Here is a 23,272-nt window from a genome sequence, read left to right on the forward strand (position 1 = left end):
ATTTTGAACTTTATAATATAAATAATTGTTTATTTGTCTTATTACTGTAGAATTTTTAATCTAGATGTAGTGTTATCCTAATAATCACTTTAACATTGAGATGATTGTTGACTTTATTTAAGATTATGTTAGGGAAAAGTCTGAGGAAAAAAGAATCAGTTGGATGTGAAAGAGCTTTTTTTTTTTAATGGTCTTACAGGTCCATTCAGTACTAAAATTCAATTTAGTCTAGCCATCTGTAGGTGTGAGGGGGAATGTAAATCAAATGACCCAGTTTGAGAACTTTTTTTTTTTTCCAGAAAATATTTATTTATGTACTCATTTGAAAGTCAGAGTGACTGGGAGATAGAGGGAGGGAAGAAGGGAGAGAGAGAGAGAGAGAGAGAGAGAGAGAGAGAGAGAATTTTTTCTGTCTGCTGGTTTATTCCCTAAATGCCCACAAAAGCCAGGGCTGAGCCAGGACGACAAAACTGGGAGCCAAGAATTCCATCTTGGTCTCCCGCACAGGTGACAGGGGCCCAAGCACTTGGGCCATCTCCTGCTTTCCTAGGTGCATTAGCAGAAAACTAGATTGGAAGCAGAACAGCTGGAACTTGAACCAGCACTCCAATATAGGATGCATTGCAAGTGGCAGCTTAAGCAGCTGTGCCACAATGCTGGCCCCTTAGTTCAAGAACCTTTAACAAAAGACACAGTTATTGGAAATTTTATAATAGAATCCTAGATGCCCAGGATTGGAGGGTAGTTTAAAGGTTATTAAATCTAACCCCTAATGCTTTAGTTTCCTTTAAAGCTATGAATGACTACCTCATCTACTGATGGCACTCACTTTCTCTTTAAGTGACCCATTCTGTGTCTGAACAGCTTGAAGAACAACCATTAATTTTCTTCTTTTGCTTTTACTCATTGATCTTTGGCAGGGATCAATATCAGTTTTTCATTAGGACAATTTTCAAAAATATAAAAAAATAGCTCTCGTGTTCTCTTTTATATTTTTCAGACTAAATATACCTAGTTTTATATCTTTTAGAATGTGGCACTCAGATAACATTCTTATTTACTGGTCTCACGGAATTGTCTGAGTATTTTTAGTTTAAATATTCTTTGCTGACTAAGAAACTGATGCTTTTATGTGAATAAACTACATTGTATAAATTACACATTGAGCATTTTTCCAAAACACTTCATATATTCAGAATTTGACCTGTTAGCACTGTGTCCATGACCCTGGAGATTCCATAGCCAGTTCCTTTTTCTTCCCCTGCTTGACTCTAGTATTTTATATTTCTTGTCGTTATTTCTTGTGTAAGATTCATAGGAAATGTATATTTCTATTGAATACCTGTGCTTATATATGATATGTGTGTGTGTGTATATGTGTGTGTGTGTGTGTGTGTGTGTAAACAGGTAAAGTGAGATATTTTGAGTTCAGGAGAACAAGGGTAGAAGAGTGAATATGGAAGGGAATTTGAGAATATAGTAGATATGAATTGGAGTGAGAGAATAACATGGAAGTAATTAAGAATTTGAAGGACTCGAAGAGTTTTGTTATAGCCAATAAAGGAGGCTAACAATTAGAAGAGTAACCATGGTTGTTGAGATATTTGGTGGTATTTTAAATATGGCTAAATATTGCTAATGCTTTTTTATTTTATTTTGATAGGAATCATATGAAGATGGCCCTTATACTGTAACTTCACATAAGAATTCTGATAGTAACTTGCTGTCATTGGATGGATTAGATAACGAAGTCAAAGGTCTTGATATATTTTCTCTAAGTTCTCTTTTGATGGAAGATATACACTGTTGTCAAAGCATGCTAACCTTTTTAGATAAAAGATGTGGGTGATTTTCATAACAGAAACGTAAAGGGAAGGTTAGCTTTTCTTCTGAAGATTTTATTGAGTCATTTGAATTTGATTATTTTGGTATTTAAGTTTTTTCTAAGACTAATGTATCAAGTTTCTTTTTAAAAAAAACTAGAAAGCAAAGGAGGTTGTAATACATAGCATTCATTATTTCTCAAGTTTGCATGATTTTCAGAACTTTGCTTCTGTATTTTAAATTATAGTTTTGTTAATGATACCTGAATTTTTTGGTTATAAATTTACTTATGGCTTAGTTGTTCTATTTAAAAGTAATTTATTTAAAAACTACTTTTATTCATTTTCTGATTACATAAATTTAAACATTTCTGTTACCTGTAATAAGTATTAACTCAAGCACTATAAATTTGTAGGGGAAAATGTTGATGTTATTGTGTCTTAGATTTCTAAGCTTTTAAGAAAAATAAAGGATTCCAACTTTTTTTCTTTAGCAGTGTGGTGGTAGTATCACAATTTTCTGTTGTATTCTAAAAATTAAAAGGAAGATCTGTTTTTCAGTAGATGGCTTACCAAATAACTTTAGAGCTCACCCACTTCAGTTGGACCCATCCAGTGACCCTTCTAACATCATTGATGGTCCAGATCATGTAAAATCTGCTTCATCATTACATGAAACAAAGAAAGCAAATACTGGAATAATTCATGGTGCATGTTTGACACTTACTGATCATGATAGAATTCGACAGTTTATACAAGAGTTCACATTTCGAGGCCTTTTACCACATATAGAGAAAACAATTCGGCAATTAAATGATCAGGTAACAATTAAGTTTTTGGATCATCATCACTATTATTCACTTTTTATTATTTATTTGAGAGGCAGAGAGGGAGGGAGAGAGTCAAAAAAAGAGTTCCCATTTCTTGGTCTACTCTCCAGATGGCCCCAACAGGACCAACCTGGGAGCTGGGAACTCAATCCAGATCTTTCATGGAGGTGGTAGGAACCCAACCACTTGAGTCATTATCATTACCTCCCAGGGTCTTTATAAAACCAGAATTGGGAGCTGAAGGCAGGTATTGTGGTAATGAGATGTGGCTATCTTACTAGGCCAAATTCTTGCTCTTGGATCATTATTTTTAAAATTTAAGTAAATACTAGATTAAGAATGGAGTTGTTTAGGGGGTGTTTAGCTTTATGGCTAAGGTACCTGTTAAGATGCCCAGGTTCCTTATCAGTTCCCAGCTGTGGCTCTTGACTCTAGGTTCCTGCCAAAGGAGCCTCTGGAAGGCAGCAGTGATGGAGGTGATGGCTTGGGTAACTGCAGTTCTGTCACCCACTTGGGAGACCTGAATTGAGTTCTTGGCTTTCAGTCAGCCAAGACATTTTGGGCATTTGGGGAGCTGACCAAAAGATAGGAGCTCTCAGTCTCTCTGTTCATCTCTCAATATGCCTCTCAAAAATTTTTTAAAAGTAAAGGACGTGGTAGTATAAATTACTTAAAATATTTGCAGTTTTTTTATTTTTTAGATCAGTATCAGGACTTAACTGCAATTACTATTTTTTTTTTTCTGACAGGCAGAGTGGACAGTGAGAGAGAGAGAGACAGAGAGAAGGGTCTTCCTATGCCGTTGGTTCACCCTCCAGTGGCCGCCATGGCTGGCACGCTGTGGCCGGCGCACCGCACTGATCCAATGGCAGGAGCCAGGTACTTATCCTGGTCTCCCATGGGTTGCAGGGCCCAAGCAATTGGGCCATCCTCCACTGCACTCCCTGGCCACAGCAGAGAGCTGGCCTGGAAGAGGGGCAACTGGGACAGAATCCGGCGCCCCGACTGGGACTAGAACACGGTGTGCCGGCACCGCAAGGGGGAGGATTAGCCTAGTGAGCCGCGGCGCCCGCCTGCAATTACTATCAATAATGAAACTTTGTTCAACCCCAAAAGCAACTTACTTATTTTCACTAGGATTTTTCCAGCATATTAAATAGTTTTCTTTAGTCTGTGTAATTAAATTGAATATTTCCTCATTATTAAAGCTTTATGGTAACATAAAATTTTTTATATAAAAGAAAAGTTTTTCATCTTTGTCAATGTATTTAATCTTTTTCTTAGCTAATATCAAGAAAAGGTTTGAGTCGATCTCTCTTTTCTGCAACTAAAAAATGGTTTAGTGGCAATAAAGTTCCAGAAAAGAGCATCAATGAGCTGAAAAACACGTCTGGATTGCTGTGAGTAAAATATTTTTATTTTTCCTGTGTTTAATTCTGTCTGTCTAAACATCTGTATGTCTGTCTGACATCTATGTGATGTCCTGCAAAAAATAATTCTCTTTTTACTTTCTTAGTTTCATGGTCAAAACTCAAATAGATAGGAACAGTGTCTATAAGTAAATTACTCATTAATATTTTAAAATAATATATTATTAGTTATTAAAAACTGGTAATTGGACATCTAAAAATAAACAAGATAACTGGGAAAGTCACTTTTCAGTTTCCCTATTTGTAGAAAAGATGCAGTTAGATTAGATATTCATTAATAACTCTTCTGTATGTAAAATATTGGGCTCTAATGATTCTAAGACTGTATATATTTAACAGGTTTTGTTTCATACAAAATCCTACTTTAAGGAAAAGGAAAATAATTGACTTTAGATTTTAATTGTTTTTCCTGTTTGAATATGAAAATATATCACTTGGAATTAACCATTTGCTTCATAATTTACCATAGAGAGAATGCTTGCCTTCTGTTAAGAAGTTCCCAGGGTGATAGATTAAACAAATAAATACATACAATAACTTTTCTGTTCAAATAATTTTGAAAAATGACCCTCTTGGATTTAGAATTCTTATAAAACAGAATTAGTTGTCATCACTTTCTGGACAGTTGAGCAGCTTATTATGTATTTTATATTTAGTGCTGTGGGAAGTCATGAACTATGCATTTCTTTTTAAGCTTTATTTTTATTATTTGAAAGAGTGACAGAGAGGAAGAAATTGAAGGAAAAATCTTCCATCTGCTGGGTCACTCCACAGATGGTTGCAGAAGTCAGGAACCTGGGAATCCATCTGGGTCTCCCATGTGGGTGGCAGGGGCCCAAGTACTTGGGCCATCTTCCACTGTTTTCCTAAGCACATTAGCAGAGAGCTGGATTGGAAGTGGAGCAGCTGAGACTTGAACCAGCATTTGATATGGGATGCCAGCATCTCAGGCAGCAGCTTAACCCGCCACAATGCTGGCCTCAGTAAATTGTCTTATTAATTATTTTGTGTTTTCAGGTATCCACCAGAAGCACCAGAGCTTCAAATCAGGAAGATGGCTGACTTATGTTTTTTGGTGCAACATTATGATTTGGCTTACAGTTGCTATCATACTGCAAAGAAGGATTTTCTTAATGACCAAGCAATGCTTTATGCAGCTGGTGCCTTGGTTGGTATTCTGTGGTATTATAATTCCTTATTTTTGCTACTGTATATAGTTTAGAAATTTCTCCTACAGGCAAACAGCATCCCTAGAATGGAATTATACTCAAGGAGCATACAATGTCTTCCAGATTTTTGGATTCATTTGTGCTAACTTCAACTAGTGTGTTTGAAGATAATCATATATGAGGCTAAGTTTTTGAAAATTATTTATTTGAGATGCAGAGATACAGAAAGAGAAACAGAGAGAGAGAGAGTACCCATCTGTTGGTTCACTTCCCACATGCCTGAGAGCTGGAAACTCAATTCAGGTCTCCTGTGTTGATGGCAGGGACCCAATTACTTGAGTCATTACCATTGCATTCCAGGAGGTACATTAGCAGGAAGCTGGAATTGGGAGTGGAGACCAGACTTGAACCCAGTCACTCTGATACGGGATGCAGGTGTCCCAACTGCATCTTATCAACTGCACTAAATGTCGGCTCTGTGAAAGTTGATTTCTTAGTTTTGGTTCGTACCTTCTAATTTTTGCATCACTTTCAAAATTCAGTTTGAATTTCCTTTTATTAAGGATTTATTTTATTTGAAAGTGTTCCAGAGAGAGAGAAGGAGAGGCAGAGAGAGAAGGAGCGCGCGCGAGAGAGAGAGAGGAGAGAGAGAGAGGTCTTCCATCTGTGGTTCATTCCCCAGTTAGAGAGAGAGAGGTCTTCCATCTGTGGTTCACTCTCCAATTGGCCACATTGGCTGGAGCTGTGCTGATACAAAGCCAGGAGCCAGGAGCTTCTTCCGGGTCTCCCACACAGGTGCAGGGGCCCAGGGACTTGGGTCATCTTCTGCTGCATTCCCAGGCCATAGCGGAGAGCTGGATCAAAAGTGGAGCAGCCGGAACTTGAACTGGTGCCCATATGGGATGCCGGCACTGGAGACGGCAGCTTTACTCACTATGCCACAGCGCCAGCCCCTGAATTTCATTTTTATTTCACAGTATAAAGGTACTTTAAAAAAAATGTAAGGTGCTTTTAAACCTTGAAAATGTTTTTCAGTTGTTTGATGTAAGACGATATGAAAGTTGAGAACATGTCATGTAACACAGACTGTCATCTTAGGCAAATTATTGAATATATCCAAGCTTCAGTTTTCTCAGTGGTAGAATTTGAGTCTTATTGGCATAGAAGTAGATGAAGTATCAGCCATTTAAAGTCTGAAAAAAAAATATATATAAAATAGCTAATAGTAAGCATTGATTATGTTAGTTTTTGTAATTGATATACAATCCCAGGTGTTTTAGAAGAGTTTTTTATATACTTGTGGCCTTAATAGCCTTTCAGTGTTTTAAAAAGTTGTCAGAGATATAAATGTAATCTGTGTGTGTTATAGAGAAGAGTAGAACTGACACTGTTTAATCTTTTCAAAAGTGTATAAGCTTATCAATAAAAGTATGAAGACAAAAGTGTATAAGAGCTCTAAATATCTCCATTCACTGCTAATTATGTAGACAATGATAATTGGCATCTGTTTTGCATTTTAATATTGTATATATGAAATTACTTCAAAAAGTTTATGGAAATTAGATTTGAAAGAAGTATTTAGTGCAAAAATTTTGAAATACATGTATACAAGGGTGTTCAAAAAGTTGACAGTGAATAGTATTTTTAAAATAGTATGCATGGGGGCTGGCGCTGTAGTACAGTGGGTTAAAGCCCTGGCCTGAAGCGCCAGCATCCCATATCGGTGCCGGTTCTAGTCCTGGCTACTCCTCTTCCGATCCAGTTCTCTGCTATGGCCTGGGATAGCAGTGGAAGGTGGCCCAAGTCCTTGAGCCTCTGCACCCTTCTATGAGACCCAGAAGAAGCTCCTGACTCCTGCCTTCGGATGGGTGCAGCTCTGGCCGTTGTGGCCATCTGGGGAGTGAACCAGCAGATGGAGGACCTCTCTCACTGTCTCTACCTCTCTCTATAACTCTGTCTTTCAAATAAATAAAATAAATCTTTAAAAAGTATGATAAGAATTCTAAGATTTTTTGGTACTGAAAGCTTTTTCATTCTTAAATTCTATCTAATATATATACCACATTTTAAACTGTTTAAGTAGAGGTAACCATTGTATCACAGAAAATTGTTTAGCTCTGGAAAATAAAGGTGTATTTGCTATAATGATATATGTGCACCCGATAAGCATTATAGCCTTTAGAAGCTGCCTTAAGAATAATAGGTCTCTGAGAAAAATAGAATAGGGACAGACGGTCCTCTTGAAACTTACTGATCTGTATAACCAGAGAACAAACAAAAACATTAAATGCTATCCAGATGTGCTATATAAACTAGACAGGTGGCTTAGCATGATTGAAGGTTATCTCAGAGAATATTAAAATTCATGAAACCATTTTGTAAATAAATCTTGGCTGGAGGTGTGGATAGAGAAAGCATCTTCTGGTGGAGCTGTCATGAAGTTGAGCATGGAAGAAAGTGTAGCCTGCCTGGAGTCCACAGCTATGCAAGGCTGGGATGTACTTCTCTGGAGAGGATGTGTATGTGTGGAACAAAGTATAGGCATTCAATTTTTGTTTTCTTTAAATGATACTGAAAGGATCCTTCCAGTATATCTTTTTTTTAAAATTAATTAATTTATTTGAAAGGCAGAGTTAGAGACATTGAGAGAGGGAGAGAAAGAGATCTTCCATCCACTTGTTCACTCCCCAAATATACGAAGCGGGGCTGATCCAAAGCCAGGAGCCAGCAGCTTCTTCCAAATCTCCCATGAGGGTACAGGGACTCAAGGACTTGGGCCATCTTCTGCTGCTTTCCCAGTGGAAAACCATATATTCATAAGACCATGAATACACAGTAAATTCTGTGCCTCTTCACATGCAAATAAAAACCTCTTTACCAGTGTGAGTCTTTAGCCTAGTAGTTAAGACATCTTTGCCCCATACTGGAGGTACATAGGTTTGATACCTTGCTCCAGCTCCTGACTGCAGCTTCTTGCTAATACATTTGCAGGGAACTGGAACAGAAGTGGAGCAACCAGGACTTGAACTGGTGCCCATGTGGGATGCTGGCACCACAGGCAGCGGCTTTACCTACTATGGCCCATTGTCAGCCCTTGTCTTGCCTGTATTTCTGCCAATTTTAGGGCATTCCTTTTCCTGCTGAAGGTTATAATTCTATGATAATCAATTTAAAAATTTTTTTAAAAATTTTATTTGAAAGAGAAATGGGTGGATGGAGGGCCATCTTCCATCCTCGGGTTCACTCCCCAAATGCCTACAACATTTGGCCCAGGGCTGGGCCAGACGAAAGCCAGAAGCACAGCATGCAATCTAGATCTCAGTGGCAAGAACCCAAGTACTTGAGCTATCATCTTATCTCTCCTAGTTTGTACATCAGCAGGAAAGTGTATTGGGAATAGAATAGCTAGGAATTGAATCAGGAACTCCTATATGGGATATAGGTGTCCCATGTGGTGACTTAATTGCTCTACCAAACACCTGCCCCTTATATTACTTTATTTGAACCTCTTGCCTAAGAAAAATTGTGTATGAATGAATCAATGAATACAAATTTCATTAATACTAATATCATTTATTTGCCATTTACGTATTAGCTAATCAGTAAAGTAAAATTGTGTTGCAGTAGAATATGTTACATGTTCTTTTTAGATGAAAATTGTAGAAGATAATGAGTTATGGTAGTCACATATGCAAAATATAGCAAAATCAGTAGTAGAAATTCTTGAGTAGGCTGGCGCCGCGGCTCACTAGGCTAATCCTCTGCCTTGTGCCGCCGGCACACCGGGTTCTAGTCCCGGTCGGGGCTCCGGATTCTGTCCCGGTTGCCCCTCTTCCAGGCCAGCTCTCTGCTGTGGCCAGGGAGTGCAGTGGAGGATGGCCCAAGTGCTTGGGCCCTGCACCCCATGGGAGACCAGGATAAGTACCTGGCTCCTGCCATGGGATCAGCGCGGCGCGCCAGCCACAGCGGCCATTGGAGGGTGAATCAACGGCAAAGGAAGACCTTTCTCTCTGTCTCTCTCTCTCTCACTGTCCACTCTGCCTGTAAAAAAAAAAAAATAAATAAATTCTTGAGCAGATATTTTTTGCAGTTTAATCTATCATAATTAACGGAACGGTATATAGCTTTCTCTAATTTTTAATGAAAATCTTGAAAATGTATCAATCCATTATTGTAGAATATAAGAAATAATATAATATATAATATAATAATATAATGCCTGATTTTCAAAGATGATACAGTGGGGCTGGTGCTGAGGTATGGTGGGTGTATATGGGTGCTGGTTTGAGTCCTGGCTGTTCCACTTCCAATTTGGCTCCCTGGTAATGCACCTGAGAAAGCAGTGGAAGATGGCCCAAGTCCCTGGGCTCCTGTACCCACATGAGATACCCGGAAGAAGCTCCTGGTTTTGGATCAGCCCAGCTGTGGCCATTTGGGGAGTGAACCAGTGGATGGAAGATCTCTTTCTGTGTACCCTTCCTCCCCAAAACTCTGCCTTTCAAATAAATAAATAAATCTTTAAAAAGTAAAAAAAAAAAAAAAAAAAAAAGGCAGTAACTTGAGGTGATCATTATAATGTTGTCACTTGTATCTGTAGCAATTATGCTAGGTTTTTTTTGGGTGTAATATTGATTTCATATTTACTGTGGAATTAAATTGAAAAGTCACTTAAAATTTGGCCCATATTTTTCCTACAGAATCTCTTATTAGTACATTTTTATGGTGTACATATGTGCAGTATATATAGTTCATATATTTTTGTATATACAATACAATATACAACCATATATTTAATAGACAGTAAATATTTTTGTGCAGTTTAGAACTGTTATGTTTAGTGGTTAAAAGATAAACTAGTTTCTTTTAAAATATGAACTAGTTTTAAAAAATGTTTCAGAGCTGTAGACTTATCACATGGATTTTAATGTATTTTTTTTTCAGTCAGTAAATTTTGGAGCAGACACTGCTAAGGACAGGTATAGTTCTTGTCATGGAACTTAAATCTGTCAAGTTAAAGATTTTAATCATAAGCAAGTTTTCAGAAAATTTAAATTTTTTGCTTTTTTTGCTGGTTTAGAAAATGTTACAAAGAAATAAATTGATTGCTCCTAAATGTGTGTTATTAGTGCTCCCCCCTCCAGTTTATGAAAGTTTCCAGTTTATTTCTAGGTGAGTTTTTATTAATATTTAGATTATTTAAGAGCAAAGGATGAATGTAGTAAGGTATTTTACTAAGAGAAATCAAACCTGCATTTTAACTTTCATTTCTAATTTCTTTGACAGTGTTTTATTTTATTTGAAACATTAACTAAACTCCTGGGCATTGACAACAGAATGATTTTTTAAAAAATGAAGTAAATTTTGTTAGTAATAATAGGTCTAGAAATAATCACTGTACTTTTTATATGATATAGGATATAAACTAGAGTGTAATTAGCAGAATATATTTATAGTACAACCTGTTGTGTACTGTTTTCATATTTTTGATGCCAAAATTGGAAAGAATTTTTTTAAAGATGTATTTATTTGAAAGAATTTCAGAGAGAAAGGGACAGACATGAGTGATATCCTTTATTGCCTAGTTTGCAAATAATTTCTCCTAATCTGTCGGTTGCCTCTTCACTTTCCTGAGTTGCAGTGCAGAAACTTCTCAGTTTGATGTAATCCCATTTATTAATTTTGGCTTTGACTGCCTTGTCCTTTGGGGTCTTTTCCAAGAACTCTTTGCCTGTGCCAGTGTCTTATAGGGTTTCGCCTATGTTCTCTTAATAATTTGATGGTGTCGTGTCATAGATTTAGATTTTCAATCCATTTTGAGTGGATTTTTATGTAAGACGTAAGGAAGGGGTCTTGCTTCATACTTATGCATGTGGAGATCCAGTTTTCCCAGCACCATTTGTTGAAGAGACTGTCCTTGCTCCAGGGATTGGTTTTAGCTTCTTGGTCAAATATAAGTTGGTTGTAGATGCTTGGATTAATTTCTGGCGATTCTATTCTATTGGTCTATCCATTTGTTTCTGTACCAGTACCAGGCTGTTTTGATTATAACTGCCTTGTAGTATGTCTTGAAATCTGGTATTGTGATACCTCTGGCTTTGTTTTTGTTGTATAAGGTTACTTTAGCTATTTGAGGTCTCCTGTACCTCCATATGAATTTCAGCATCATTTTTTCTAGATTTGAAAAGAATGTCTTTGGTATTTTGATTGGTGTCGCATTGAATCTGTAAATTTCTTTCAGGAGAATGGACATTTTGATGTCCAATCCATGGACATGGAAAATTCTTCCATTTCTTTATATCTTCTTATTTCTTTAATGTTTTATAATTCTCATCATAGAGATTTTTTTTTTTTGGAGCTATTATGAGTGGGATTGATCTTAGAAGTTCAGTCTCAGCCGTGGCATTGTCTGTATATACAAAGGCTGTTGATTTTTGTGTATTGACTTTATATCCTGCTACTTTAGCAAACTCTTCTATGAGTTCCATTAGTCTCTTGGTGGAGTCTTTTAGCTCTCCTATATATAGAATCATGTCATCTGCAAATAGGGATAATTTGACTTCCTCTTTCTGGATTTGAATCCCTTTATTTTCTTATTCTTGTGTAATGGCTCAGGCTAATATTTCTAGGACTATATTGAATAGCAGTGGTAAGAGTGGGTATTCTTGTCTCGTTCCAGATCTCAGTGAGAATGCTTCAAACTTTTCTCCATTCACTATGATGCTGGCCATGAATTTTTCATAAATTGCCTTGATTATGTTGAGTAATGTTCCTTCTATACCCAATTTGCTTAGAGTTTTCATCATGAAAGGGTGTTATATTTTGTCAAATGCTTTCTCTGCATCTGTTGAGATAATCATAGGGTTTTTGTTCTTCAGTTTGTTAATGTGATCTAGCACATTGATTGATTTGTGAATGTTGAACCATCCCTGCATACCAGGGGTAAATCCCACTTGGTCCAGTCCAAACACTTTTTCCAGGTCATCTTTTGCTGCTTTTTCCAGACCATTATCAGGGAGTTGGATTTGAAGTGGAGCATCTGGGACATGAACTGGTGTCCATATGGGATGCTGGTGTTGCAGGCGTCGACTTCACCTGCTATACCACAGTGCCAGCCCCAAGAGATGTACTTTTAAAATTTATTTAGGAAGCAGAGAAACACAGATAGATACAGAAAAACACCTCTCATCTGAGGCTTCACTCCCCAAATACCCACAATGCTGTAGATTGTGCTGGGGCTAAAGCTGGGAGTTAGAATATAATCCAGGTCTCCAACACGAATGGCAGAAACCAAATTAATTCAGCCATCACTCTGCTTCCCAGGATCTGCATTAGCAGAAAGCTGGAGTTAGGAGACAGAGCAGGGGAATCAAATCCAGACACTCCAGTGTGGGGTGCAGGTGTCTTAACCAAGGCTAACTAACTATTCCCAAGGTAGACTTTAGTTTGCTCTCTTATCAGTCTATTCTCCTCTCCTATATGCTAGGGAAAAATAGTGAAGTGGTAGAGCAGAAATCTCATGCTACACTTGCTTGGTAGTATATATACAAGCCCACTTACTAAGTTTCGGAAATTTCATTTAAATACTGAATTTAAATCTTTGGAATTTGACTAAAAATTTTAAGAAAATAAGCACAGACACACCTGTTATTATTTTTTTTTTGAGTTTGCATTAGGCTCTAAGTATTTTATATGTGAATACAGTAAAAAAACTCTAGTAAACTTAATTCTAATTTTTAGGTTTGCAGAATGCCAAAGACTGTTTTTCCTTTTGGATTAGTATACGTTATGTTTCTTCCTTTAGGAAATGGCAGCAGTGTCAGCTTTTCTTCAACCAGGAGCACCCAGGCCATACCCTGCTCACTATATGGATACAGCAATTCAGACGTACAGAGATATCTGCAAGTAGGTGACTAATATATTCTATTCATCTAGAGGTAAATTTTATGTAGTTACTAAATACATGTAGTGTTTTACTCTTCATGCCTTAACCTTCAAATCAGGTTTATGTAGTCAGAGACAAGTTGAAGTGTATTTTCCCTTAATGGAATGCCATGCTCCACTTTTTAATTGTATCAGTTTCTGCTTTTAAGATGGGGATTATGTCCTAGAATACTTGTATCTTCATTATTTCCACTGTGCCTAATAGATAACTTTTTTTTAAAAGATTTATTTATTTGAAAGTCAGAGTTAGAGAGAGAGAGAGAGATACAGAGAGAAGTCTTCCATTCGCTGGTTCACTCTCCAGATAGCTGCAACAGCCAAGCCTGGGCCAGACCAAAGCCAGGAGCCAGGAGCTTCCTCTGTATTTCCTATGTGGGTGCAGGGGTCCAAAGACTTGGGCTATCTTCTGATGCTTTCCGGGATACATTTCCCAGATCTTCCCATCTGCTGGTTCACTTCCCAAATGGCCACAATGGCTGGGGCTGGGCAAAGCTGAAGCCAGGAGCCAGAAACTTCTGCTGGGTCTCCCATGTGGGTGCAGGGCCACAGGGACTTGGGCCATTTTCTGCTGCTTTCCCAGGTGCATTATCAGGGAACTGGATCGGAAGTGGAGCAGCCAGGACTTGAACTGGTATCTGTATGGGATGCTGGCTCTGCAGGCCGTGGCTTTGATCTGCTGCACCAGAGCATTTGCTCTCACTCTGCCTTTCAAATACATGAAAATTAATAAACGTTTAATAAAAAAAGCAAGCCTGTCTTAGATATTCACGAGTGCTAACCTTTTAAGAAAAAACATGATTTGTAGAAAGTTTGTGACAGATAACTATGGTAGCTTTGAAATTACTAGTTAGATAGCCCTCTCATCTGCTGGTTCTCTCCCTAAATACCTGTAACAGCTGGAACTAGGGCAAGGCCCAAGTCTGAGCCAAGAACTCAATTCAGGTCTACCACATGGGTAGCAGGAATCAAATTATTTGAACCATCATTGCTATTTCCCAGAGTCAGGAGAAGGTGGTATCAAACCACTAGGCCAAATGTGTACCCTTAACACAGAAGTTTTTGAGAGTAGTAAATTATATTTTTAAAATATCTTTGAATGGTCTTTAACTATGAGTTCAACAAGTTAGTAAGCTTTGGTTGTAATTTTAAAACCAAGTTATATTATGATACAGGAATTAGAAAGTAAAAGGAGAAAAACTGCTGCTACTTTTTCGCAACAAAAAGATCTTGTTTCACAGTAAGAGTGTTTTCATTTTTTTTTTTTTTTTTTTTTTTGCTTTTCAAGAATGAATAATTCTAGATTTCTTATGTAGTAGTCCGTGGGAAAAAATATTGTATACCTTTACAAAAAAAATTTCATGAAGAATCAATCAGGCAAGATTGACCTTATGTCATCCCCAACTGAGACATCTCGGTAGTACTGCCATAAAGAATATGCATCAGCATTCCTAAAAATGGCCAGCAGAATGAAACATACATAATCAGAGTTTGGAATGAAGAAGGAGAAACAAATCATTTCAAAGCTGCTTTTATGGTAACTAGCTGCTGATTCAGGATACTAGTTGAATTCTTGAGTTTTTTATACAGTAAATTTGTCTTCACATTGTATTCTTACTGCCATTATTTATTTACCATTATTTAATGGTAAAATGCTTAGATGGGTTTGAGAACTCCTTGAAGATCCTTTGAAGATTTTCTTTCTAATATCTTTGGTAAGAGGAAAACAAAGACATAGACTTCTTTGTACTTCAATTTTATATTTGGAATGTTGCTGAACATTTGGTAACTTTGGATGTGACAAGCTATTAGAGTGTTGATTGCATTTTTCTTTTTTATTTAGGAATATGGTATTGGCCGAAAGATGCGTATTGCTTAGTGCTGAAATTTTAAAAAGTCAAAGCAAGTACTCAGAAGCTGCAGCTCTCCTAATACGGTTGACTAGTGAGGTACTGAAATTGCTTTCTTTGGCATTGTTCATTAATTTAAAAGTCTAGCTTTCTTTTGAGAGGATGGACAAAACAAAATTTGTAGGGTACTCTCTTTGAGAATTTATAACATGGATATTTGAGTTATTTGTTGAATTAATTTTAAATATAACTTTTTATAAGCTGAAGTTATTGACATATTTTAAGTCTATGTTTTGTTTTTATTAACCATAGATGTGTATTGGGCATGACTTAGGAACATTCTGTCCTATGCAAAACAGTATTTAAAACAATATGCGTAAGCATAATTTCTAATATAAAAAGTTATCTCTGAAGAATTTTTAATCTGATTTTTAACTAGTATGAACTTTGTGAACATTTTAAAAAGTTACCAGTATATCATGAATATTTCAAAAGGAAGAAAAGATAATCCTTTCATTATCTCTATGGAAGGTTTTACAAAAGACATTATTGAGTTGCATTGACCATAGGCATGTAAAACATGGTAGTAATTCCATCATAATTATGGTTAAAAATGTGTGTGTGTGTGTGTGTGTGGAGAGAGAGAGAGAGAGCGAGAAAGCGAGTACACGCACATGTGCTGATGAGCAAGCTCCTATCTTCTGGTTCACTCCCCAGATGCCTGCAGTGGCTCAGTCAACATTATCCAGGTTTCCCTTGTGGGTGGTGGGAACCCAATTACTTGATCCATGACCATTGCCTCTCAGAGTCTGCGTTGGTGGGAAGCTAGAGTCAGGAACTAGAGTGGGGGATTGTCTCCAGGCACTCCCATGTGATATATAGGTGTCACTAAGCCCATTCCCTAGGATATTTTTTTTTTTTTAAAGATTTATTTATTTGAAAGGCTGAGTTACAGAGAGGCAGAGAGAGAGAGACAAGTCTTCCATTCTCTGGTTCACTCCCCAAATGGCCTCAACTGCCAGAGCTATACTGAACTGAAGCCAGGAGCCAGGAGCTTCTTCCGGGTCTCCCACGTGGGTGCAGGGGTCCAAGGACCTGGGCCATCTTGTACTGCTTTCCCAGGCCATAGCAGAGAGCAGGATCGGAAGTGGAGCAGCCAGGTATCGAACCGGCATCCATGTGGGATGCCGGGATTTTAGGCAACGGCTTTACCTGCTATGCCATGGTGCCAGCCCAGGATATGTTTTTTAAGATAAATATTCATTAACAAAGGAACAAAATAAAAAAACATCTTTTGTTTTCCCTTTAAAAAGTGTTTTAAAGTGTTACATTACCTTAGAGTTTTAAATCTTGAACCACTACTGTACTTTATACATTATTTGGAAGATTTTGTTCATAGTCATGATTTTTATTTTAAATCTGTCTCTAATCCTGATGTCTTTTTGAACTTTACATTTGTTTAGCCAACTGTCTTTTAGCTTATGTACTTGAATGTTTCCAAGGCTTCTTTATATTTTGAAATTTTTATTGTGAATTTTATTTATTTTGAATTTTTATTTATTTAATTTACTGATTTGAAAAGTAGAGAGACAAAAATCTCCTGTCTTCTGGTTTACTCCTCAAATACTCATAATGGCCAGAAGTGGGAGACTGAAGCCAAGAGACAGAACTCAAGTCCAGGTCTCCCATGTGGGCGACGGGGACCCAAGTACTTAAGCTGTCACCTGCTGCCTCCCAGATAGGAAGCTTGCTTTGGAAACCATGATGGGATTTTGAACCCAAGCACTCTGATTCGGGATACGGGCATCTGAAACAGCATCTTAACTACTATGTCATACTCCTATCCCCACTCATCCCCTCCCCTTAAATTAACACCATCAGTGGGCTGAAAATTTCTTACTTGATATCAAGTGATATCTTTAATTATGTTATCTGTGCTAGCTTTTATTTGCTCAAGGCAGAGACTGCTTGAGATGCTCCTATATTCTCCTGTCCTGCTAGTGTACTTCTCTTTGTTTTTAAAAACTCCTCCTGTCACAGTTCAAGTCCTCAATGCCTTTCTCCTGAACTATGACCTTTTTCCTCTTGATTCATCTAATTGACACCAAATTTATTAGTCCTGCTATCAATCATGGCTTTCAGATGGTCTTTCCTTATACTCTGCATCATCCTAAGTGTGTCTGTTCTGCTTTCCATGTAATGTGGTAAAGTCTGACTTGTTATATTACATTGGAAATTATGTTTAAGTTGTTAGCTCCTTGAGGGCAGGAGACTGTGTTGCCTGTTACATTTTTTATTCCTTAGTGCCTAATGCTGGACTTCACCAATGGTAGATACTCTACAGATGTTTGTTGAATTAAGCCATTAATTCTTCTAAAAATATTTCTGTAAGACATAACTAGTTAGGTTCATGGGTGATTTTAAATTTTAAATTTATTTAATAATTGATGTTGCATGTGTACTGACCAATAAACGTGAACAGATACTAGATATAAACTACTTGGTAGAGCTGAGTGTAGGCTCTTCAGTGTATTGTATTCTCTTAATAAATAATTTGATCTTGGGTTTCAGTGTGTTGCTGTATTTTTCAATTTGGGAACTTTAAGTGAAATGTAAAAAGAATTTATGACTCAAGAGCTTGAATAAAATTTCTTTTTGTTTTTCTTGCTTAAATACTTTAATTGCCGTTCTGTCTTCATATGTGAATTTTGGAGCATATCTTTTGTTGGCATTATAACCTTACTGTTTTCTGTCATTCTTCTTTTTTTTTCTTCACCCTTATTTCCCAAATCTGGACGATTTATTTTGTCTTGAAAGTCTAGAAAATATACTACATTTATTGCCTTGAGTGGAGGGGTTGGGTCAGGTAGTAGTGCATTTCCTCAGAAATGGTTTTTCTCAAAGGTCTTTTTTGCTATACCATTCTTTTTTTTTTTTTTTTTTTTTTTTTAGTATAACTTGAAAGCAAAGATTGCTAGACATGTGTGAAATTATGTTAAATCTTAACCAGTAATTTGTTTATTGTATATATTTTGTGAACTATAAAGTCTGTATGATATGGAAAGTACACTGTCTTGAGGTTAGAGAGCCGAACTACATACTCTGACATTCATGAATTGTGTTTCCTACATTTTTGTCAATACCATTGTAGCAAAAGACAGCTATGAGGCCTGGTGAAAAAGTGTACTTTGGCTTTATTTTTGAGACTACAAATTTATGTGCAAGTGGATTTTGTTTAATACTGTGGGACTGTCAGAATGACAGAGGAAACCCGGCTTAATTAGACATGTCAGATTTATTAACACATAGTGGAGCACGTTTGAATTTGGTTCTAAAGACAGTGCTACTTGTGTCTTATGTTTATGTTGAATACTTACCTTGAACTCATAAGGCTTTATTTCTGTAATTGTGTGTAAAAGATGACATATCAGTGCTAAGGGATATTGATAGCAATTTTTTATATGTTTCTTCAGCGTGGGAGCAATTAGTCCTGTGGGAAATTGATCCACTGATAACACTTTTCCTGTTAACTACACAGTCATACAAAGAAAAAGTCTTAAAATTGATAAACGGTTTTGTTTGAAATTTGATTCACTTTAGTAACTGTAATTGGTACCTTCTCAACTGTGTTTTTATGGAAATGGTAATTAAGTTCTGTCTTTGTCCATTTTTTGTTGCTACAATGGAATGGGACAGACTGGGTGACTTATAAAGAATAGAAATTTATTTGGCTCACAGTTCTGGAGACTGGGGAACCCCAAGATCATAGCACTGGCATCTGGTGAAGGCCTCATAGTGTGTTATCCCCTGTGGAAGGTGGAAAGGCAGGACAGGACATTAGAGGGTAGAACTAGCTTTATAAAGAAATCCCTTCTCATGATAACTAATCCCCCCCACTGTTGCCATGATGATTAAGTTTCCAACACATGAAAGCCATGTTCAAGCCACAACAAGGCCTCTACCTGAGATGATTTTTTTCTCTTACTACATATTCTCACTTTAAGTTGTTGCCCTGGTTGTGGGCAAGAGTTTTTGCTGAAACAGTATCGCAGATTTTTATTTTATTTTATTTTAAAATTTATTTATTTATTTGAAAGGCAGAGTTAGAGAGAGAAAGAGAGAAGAGAGGCAGGGATATCTTCCATCCACTGGTTCACTCACCAAATGACTGCAATGGCTGGAGCTGGACCTACCTGAAGCCAGGAACCAAGAGCTGCTTCTGGATCTCCCACAAGGGTGCAGGAGCTCACGTGGGCCATGCTCTGCTGCTTTGCCTGGTTATGGGCAGATTTTCAGATAGCGATTCATGCTGAAATGTTGTCACAGATTTTTTTATTTTTGTTTTATTTTTAAAAAGATTTATTTCCTTGAAAGACAGCGTTACAGAGAGGTAGAAGCAGAGGCAGAGTGAGAGAAAAGTCTTCGATCTGGCTGGCGCCACGGCTCACTAGGCTAATCCTCCGCCTTACGGTGCCGGCACACCGGGTTCTAGTCCCGGTCGGGGCGCTGGATTCTGTCCCAGTTGCCTATCTTCCAGGCCAGCTCTCTGCTGTGGCCAGGGAGTGCAGTGGAGGATGGCCCAAGTGCTTGGGCCCTGCACCCCATGGGAGACCAGGAGAAGTACCTGGCTCCTGGCTTCGGATCAGCGCGGTGCGCTGGCCGCAGTGCTCCAGCCGTGGCGGCCATTGGAAGGTGAACCAACGGCAAAAGGAAGACCTTTCTCTGTCTCTCTCTCTCTCTCGCTATCCACTCTGCCTGTCAAAAAAAATAAAAAATAAATAAAAAAAATTCTTTGATCTGCTGGTTCATTCCCCAAATGGCCCCAACGGCTAGAGCTGGCCCAGTCTGATGCCAGGAACCAGGAGCTTCTTCCAGCTATCCCACGTGGATGCAGAGGCCCAGGGACTTGGGCTATCTTCTGCTGCTTTTCCAGGCCATAGCAGGGAGCTGGATTGGAATTGGAATAGCCAGGCCTCGAACTGGCACCCATATGGGATGCAGGTTCTACAGGTGGTGGCTTTACCCACTATGCCACAGCACCAGCCCCTAGATTTTTTATTTTCTTAGTTCCTCAGACAGCATATATAATAGATTTGTCTATCATAAGTATGAACTGACACTTAGTAAAATTCATTCCTTTAAAGCATCTGATTTCTGAATAAAACCACTACTTTGTAAAATACTTTCATTTCTGTACTAGCACTACTGATGACAGGTTTTTTTTGTTTTTTTTGTTTTTTTTGTTTTTTTCCCAGAATCATTTTATCCCCCTCAAAATACTGCTTTTAACATTTTGGGTGTTAGTATAAGAGATAAGGTCTAATGATGATAAAAGCACAGTGAAATATGACAGCTGTGCATTTAGCTCTGCAAACTGACTGTTTATCTAACAGTCTGCTGCCTGCAAGAGTCAAAATTTTGTTTCATCTGTTAATACAAGCCCTGGACTTCCAGGTCGCTCTTGAATTGTTCAGCCCTTTTGAGTGTTAAATTTGAGAAGACTGTGTGTTTATTGTGCTGGTTTTCAACTGGAGAATTATTTATGAACAATCAAAGATACCAAGGGCATTTTCCTTATTATTATTACTTTTGAGATTTATTTATTTACTTGAAAGAGTTAGAGAGGGGGAGAGAGAGATTTTCCATCCACTGGTTCATTCCTCAGATGGCCGCAGTGGCTGGGGTTGGGCCAGGTTGAAGCCAGGAATGAGGAGCTTCTTCCAAGTCTCCCATTTGTGTAGCAGGGGCCCAAGCGCTTGGGCCATCTGCTGCCAATTTTCCCAGGCCATTAACGGATAGAAGTTGGGTTGGAAGTAGAGCAGCTGGGACACGAACTGGTACCCATATGGGATGCTAGCATCGCAGGTGGCAGCTCTACCCATTATGCCACAGTGCCAGCCCTCTACTTTCATTATTTTAATTAGTATTTTAATAGAGTGACCAGGATCACTACCCATCCAAGTTTTGCAGTTTAATGAAGCTTCATAGACAATTAAGAAACATATATGTATCTAACGTGTGTTTGCGTATGCTTATGTCAATAAACTTAAGAAATTTGTAGGACTTAAAAAGAACTATGAAACTTGATGAGGCCTGAAGAAATTCTCAAATTGAAAAGCTAGTTAGAGTGACTTGTTCTAGCTATTAAAATATAAGGCTACAGAGATTAAAAGCATTTGTAGTGATAATAGACAGGGTTAATGGAATAGGATGGGAATTTTAATACTGCATATAATTAAGGTATTATTTAAAATCAGTGGTGAGGCTTTGGTATTAACTAAATGATATTGTGACATCTAATCAGTTTTTTGATTGGATTCCTACTTTATTATGTGATAATATATTATAATGACTAAACTGTAACAAAAAGTGAAACCAGTGTAATTATATATATATATACATATATATATATATGAAGCCAATATAATACCAGAAGAAAATGTACTTTTAAAAATCTAGGAGTAGGCTGGCGCCGTGGCTCACTAGGCTAATCCTCCGCCTTACGGTGCCGGCACACCGGGTTCTAGTCCCGGCCCGGGCGCCGGATTCTGTCCCAGTTGCCCATCTTCCAGGCCAGCTCTCTGCTGTGGCCAGGGAGTGCAGTGGAGGATGGCCCAAGTGCTTGGGCCCTGCACCCCATGGGAGACCAGGAGAAGTACCTGGCTCTTGTCATCGGATCAGCGCGGTGCGCCGGCATTGCGCCGGCCGTGGTGGCCATTGGAGGGTGAACCAACGGCAAAAGGAAGACCTTTCTCTCTGTCTCTCTGTCTCTCTCTCTCTCTCACTGTCCACTCTGCCTGTCCAAAAAAAAAAAAAAAATCTAGGAATAAAAATATCCTTTCTTTGATACATTTTCTCAAAGCCTTGAAAAAGGTTAACAGCATGATTGACTATAAAAGAATAAACTATTTCCTGTCAAAACTGGGAAGTTCTTTTTGCAAAATGTGTGACAAAGGACTGATATCAAATATACAAAAAGAAGTAATAAAAAAATCCATTTGCAAAATGGTATTAACAGGCAATTCACAGCTAAAATAGAAAGGCCCCTAAACATATCAGCTTTACTGTTAAAGAAATGTTTGTTAAATAACAAGGTATTGTTTTTCTTTTATTAGTTAGGTAAAAATTTTTTAAAAGCCTTTTTTCTGAGTAGAGTGGAAAACATGCATTCTTTCTCTGTTGATGAGAGTATGTATTAGTGCTATTTTTGGTAGCAATTTGACTGTATTAATTAGAATTTAAAGTATATGCATAGCTCTCATTAACTCAGGGATTCTGCTTCCAGCAATTTAATGAAAATATTTGAATGGTTACTTACTCAAAAATGTTTCCATAAATTTTTTATAGTAACAAGTATGAAGCCATACTTAGTCAACTGAGGACTGTATTAATAAGTTATGGTGCGTTTATGCGTTGGAATTCAATGTACTTTTAAAAGAAATGAAGGATTTGGATGTCTACAAAGAAACCCATGATATTAAGTGAAAACAAGGTACTCTGATACCACTTATGTGTAAAAAAAGTACTGTATTTTTAAAAAATCTTAGGTATTAGGCATCATCATAAACATGCACATAAGACACATAAAGGGAGAAGGAGAGTGAGAAGTAACATGTAAAATACCAAACTACAAACAATAGTTAGCTCTGTCAGAGAGGCTCACCTTTCCTTCATTTATTCTTCCTTCCTTCCTTCCTTCCTTCCTTTTATTTTATTTTATTTTATTTTATTTTATTTTATTTTATTTTATTTATTTGAAAGGCAGAGTTAGAGAGATCTTCCATCTGCTGGTTCACTTGCCAAATGACCACAATGGCTGGAGCTGGGCCAGGCAGAAGCCAGGAGCTTCAACTGGTCTCCCACATGGGTCCAAGAACTTGGGCCATCTTCTGCTTTCCCAGGTGCATTAGCAGGGAGCTGGATAGGATGGAGCAGCCAGGACTCGAGCTGGCACCCATATGGGATGTTGTTGCCACAGATGGCAGCTTAACCTGTTATGCTACAATGCTGGCCCTTCTTCATTTATTCTTTAAAAAAAAAAAAAAAGGTTTAATGACTTTTTAAAAGGAAAAAAAAATTCCTAAATAAAAAAAAGTAAGCTCCCAAAATCCCCCACGTAATTCTGATATATACTCTTGGTTAAGAATTACTCATTAATTATACATTCTTGATTTTTCTGCTTACTAGCTTTGGATTATTAGTTACCAGATAAGTCTGATGATTTAGTTTTTT

At 37.6% G+C, this 23,272-nt stretch overlaps 1 protein-coding gene across 6 annotated transcripts in view; it reads left to right on the forward strand.

Moving 5' to 3' along the window:
• The window catches only part of TRAPPC8 (trafficking protein particle complex subunit 8), a 120,275-nt gene that overhangs the window by 29,994 nt on the left and 67,009 nt on the right, over window positions 1–23,272 (forward strand). For 4 of the 6 annotated variants that reach the window (XR_007921809.2, XM_008261178.4, XM_051852046.2 and 1 more), the window contains 6 exons: window positions 1,664–1,757; window positions 2,385–2,644; window positions 3,938–4,053; window positions 5,101–5,251; window positions 13,054–13,154; window positions 15,034–15,139. Coding sequence is in view for 5 of the 6 variants with exons in the window: in XM_008261178.4 (XP_008259400.1) it covers window positions 1,664–1,757; window positions 2,385–2,644; window positions 3,938–4,053; window positions 5,101–5,251; window positions 13,054–13,154; window positions 15,034–15,139 (828 nt within the window). In the remaining variant the exon portion in view is untranslated. The remainder of the gene's footprint in view (window positions 1–1,663; window positions 1,758–2,384; window positions 2,645–3,937; window positions 4,054–5,100; window positions 5,252–13,053; window positions 13,155–15,033; window positions 15,140–23,272) is intronic. The other 2 variants (XM_002713489.5, XM_070050353.1) reach the window with 1 other exon arrangement.

Source organism: Oryctolagus cuniculus, chromosome 10 (genome assembly GCF_964237555.1).
Source record: "Oryctolagus cuniculus chromosome 10, mOryCun1.1, whole genome shotgun sequence".
In the NCBI taxonomy this organism is placed as follows: domain Eukaryota; kingdom Metazoa; phylum Chordata; class Mammalia; order Lagomorpha; family Leporidae; genus Oryctolagus; species Oryctolagus cuniculus.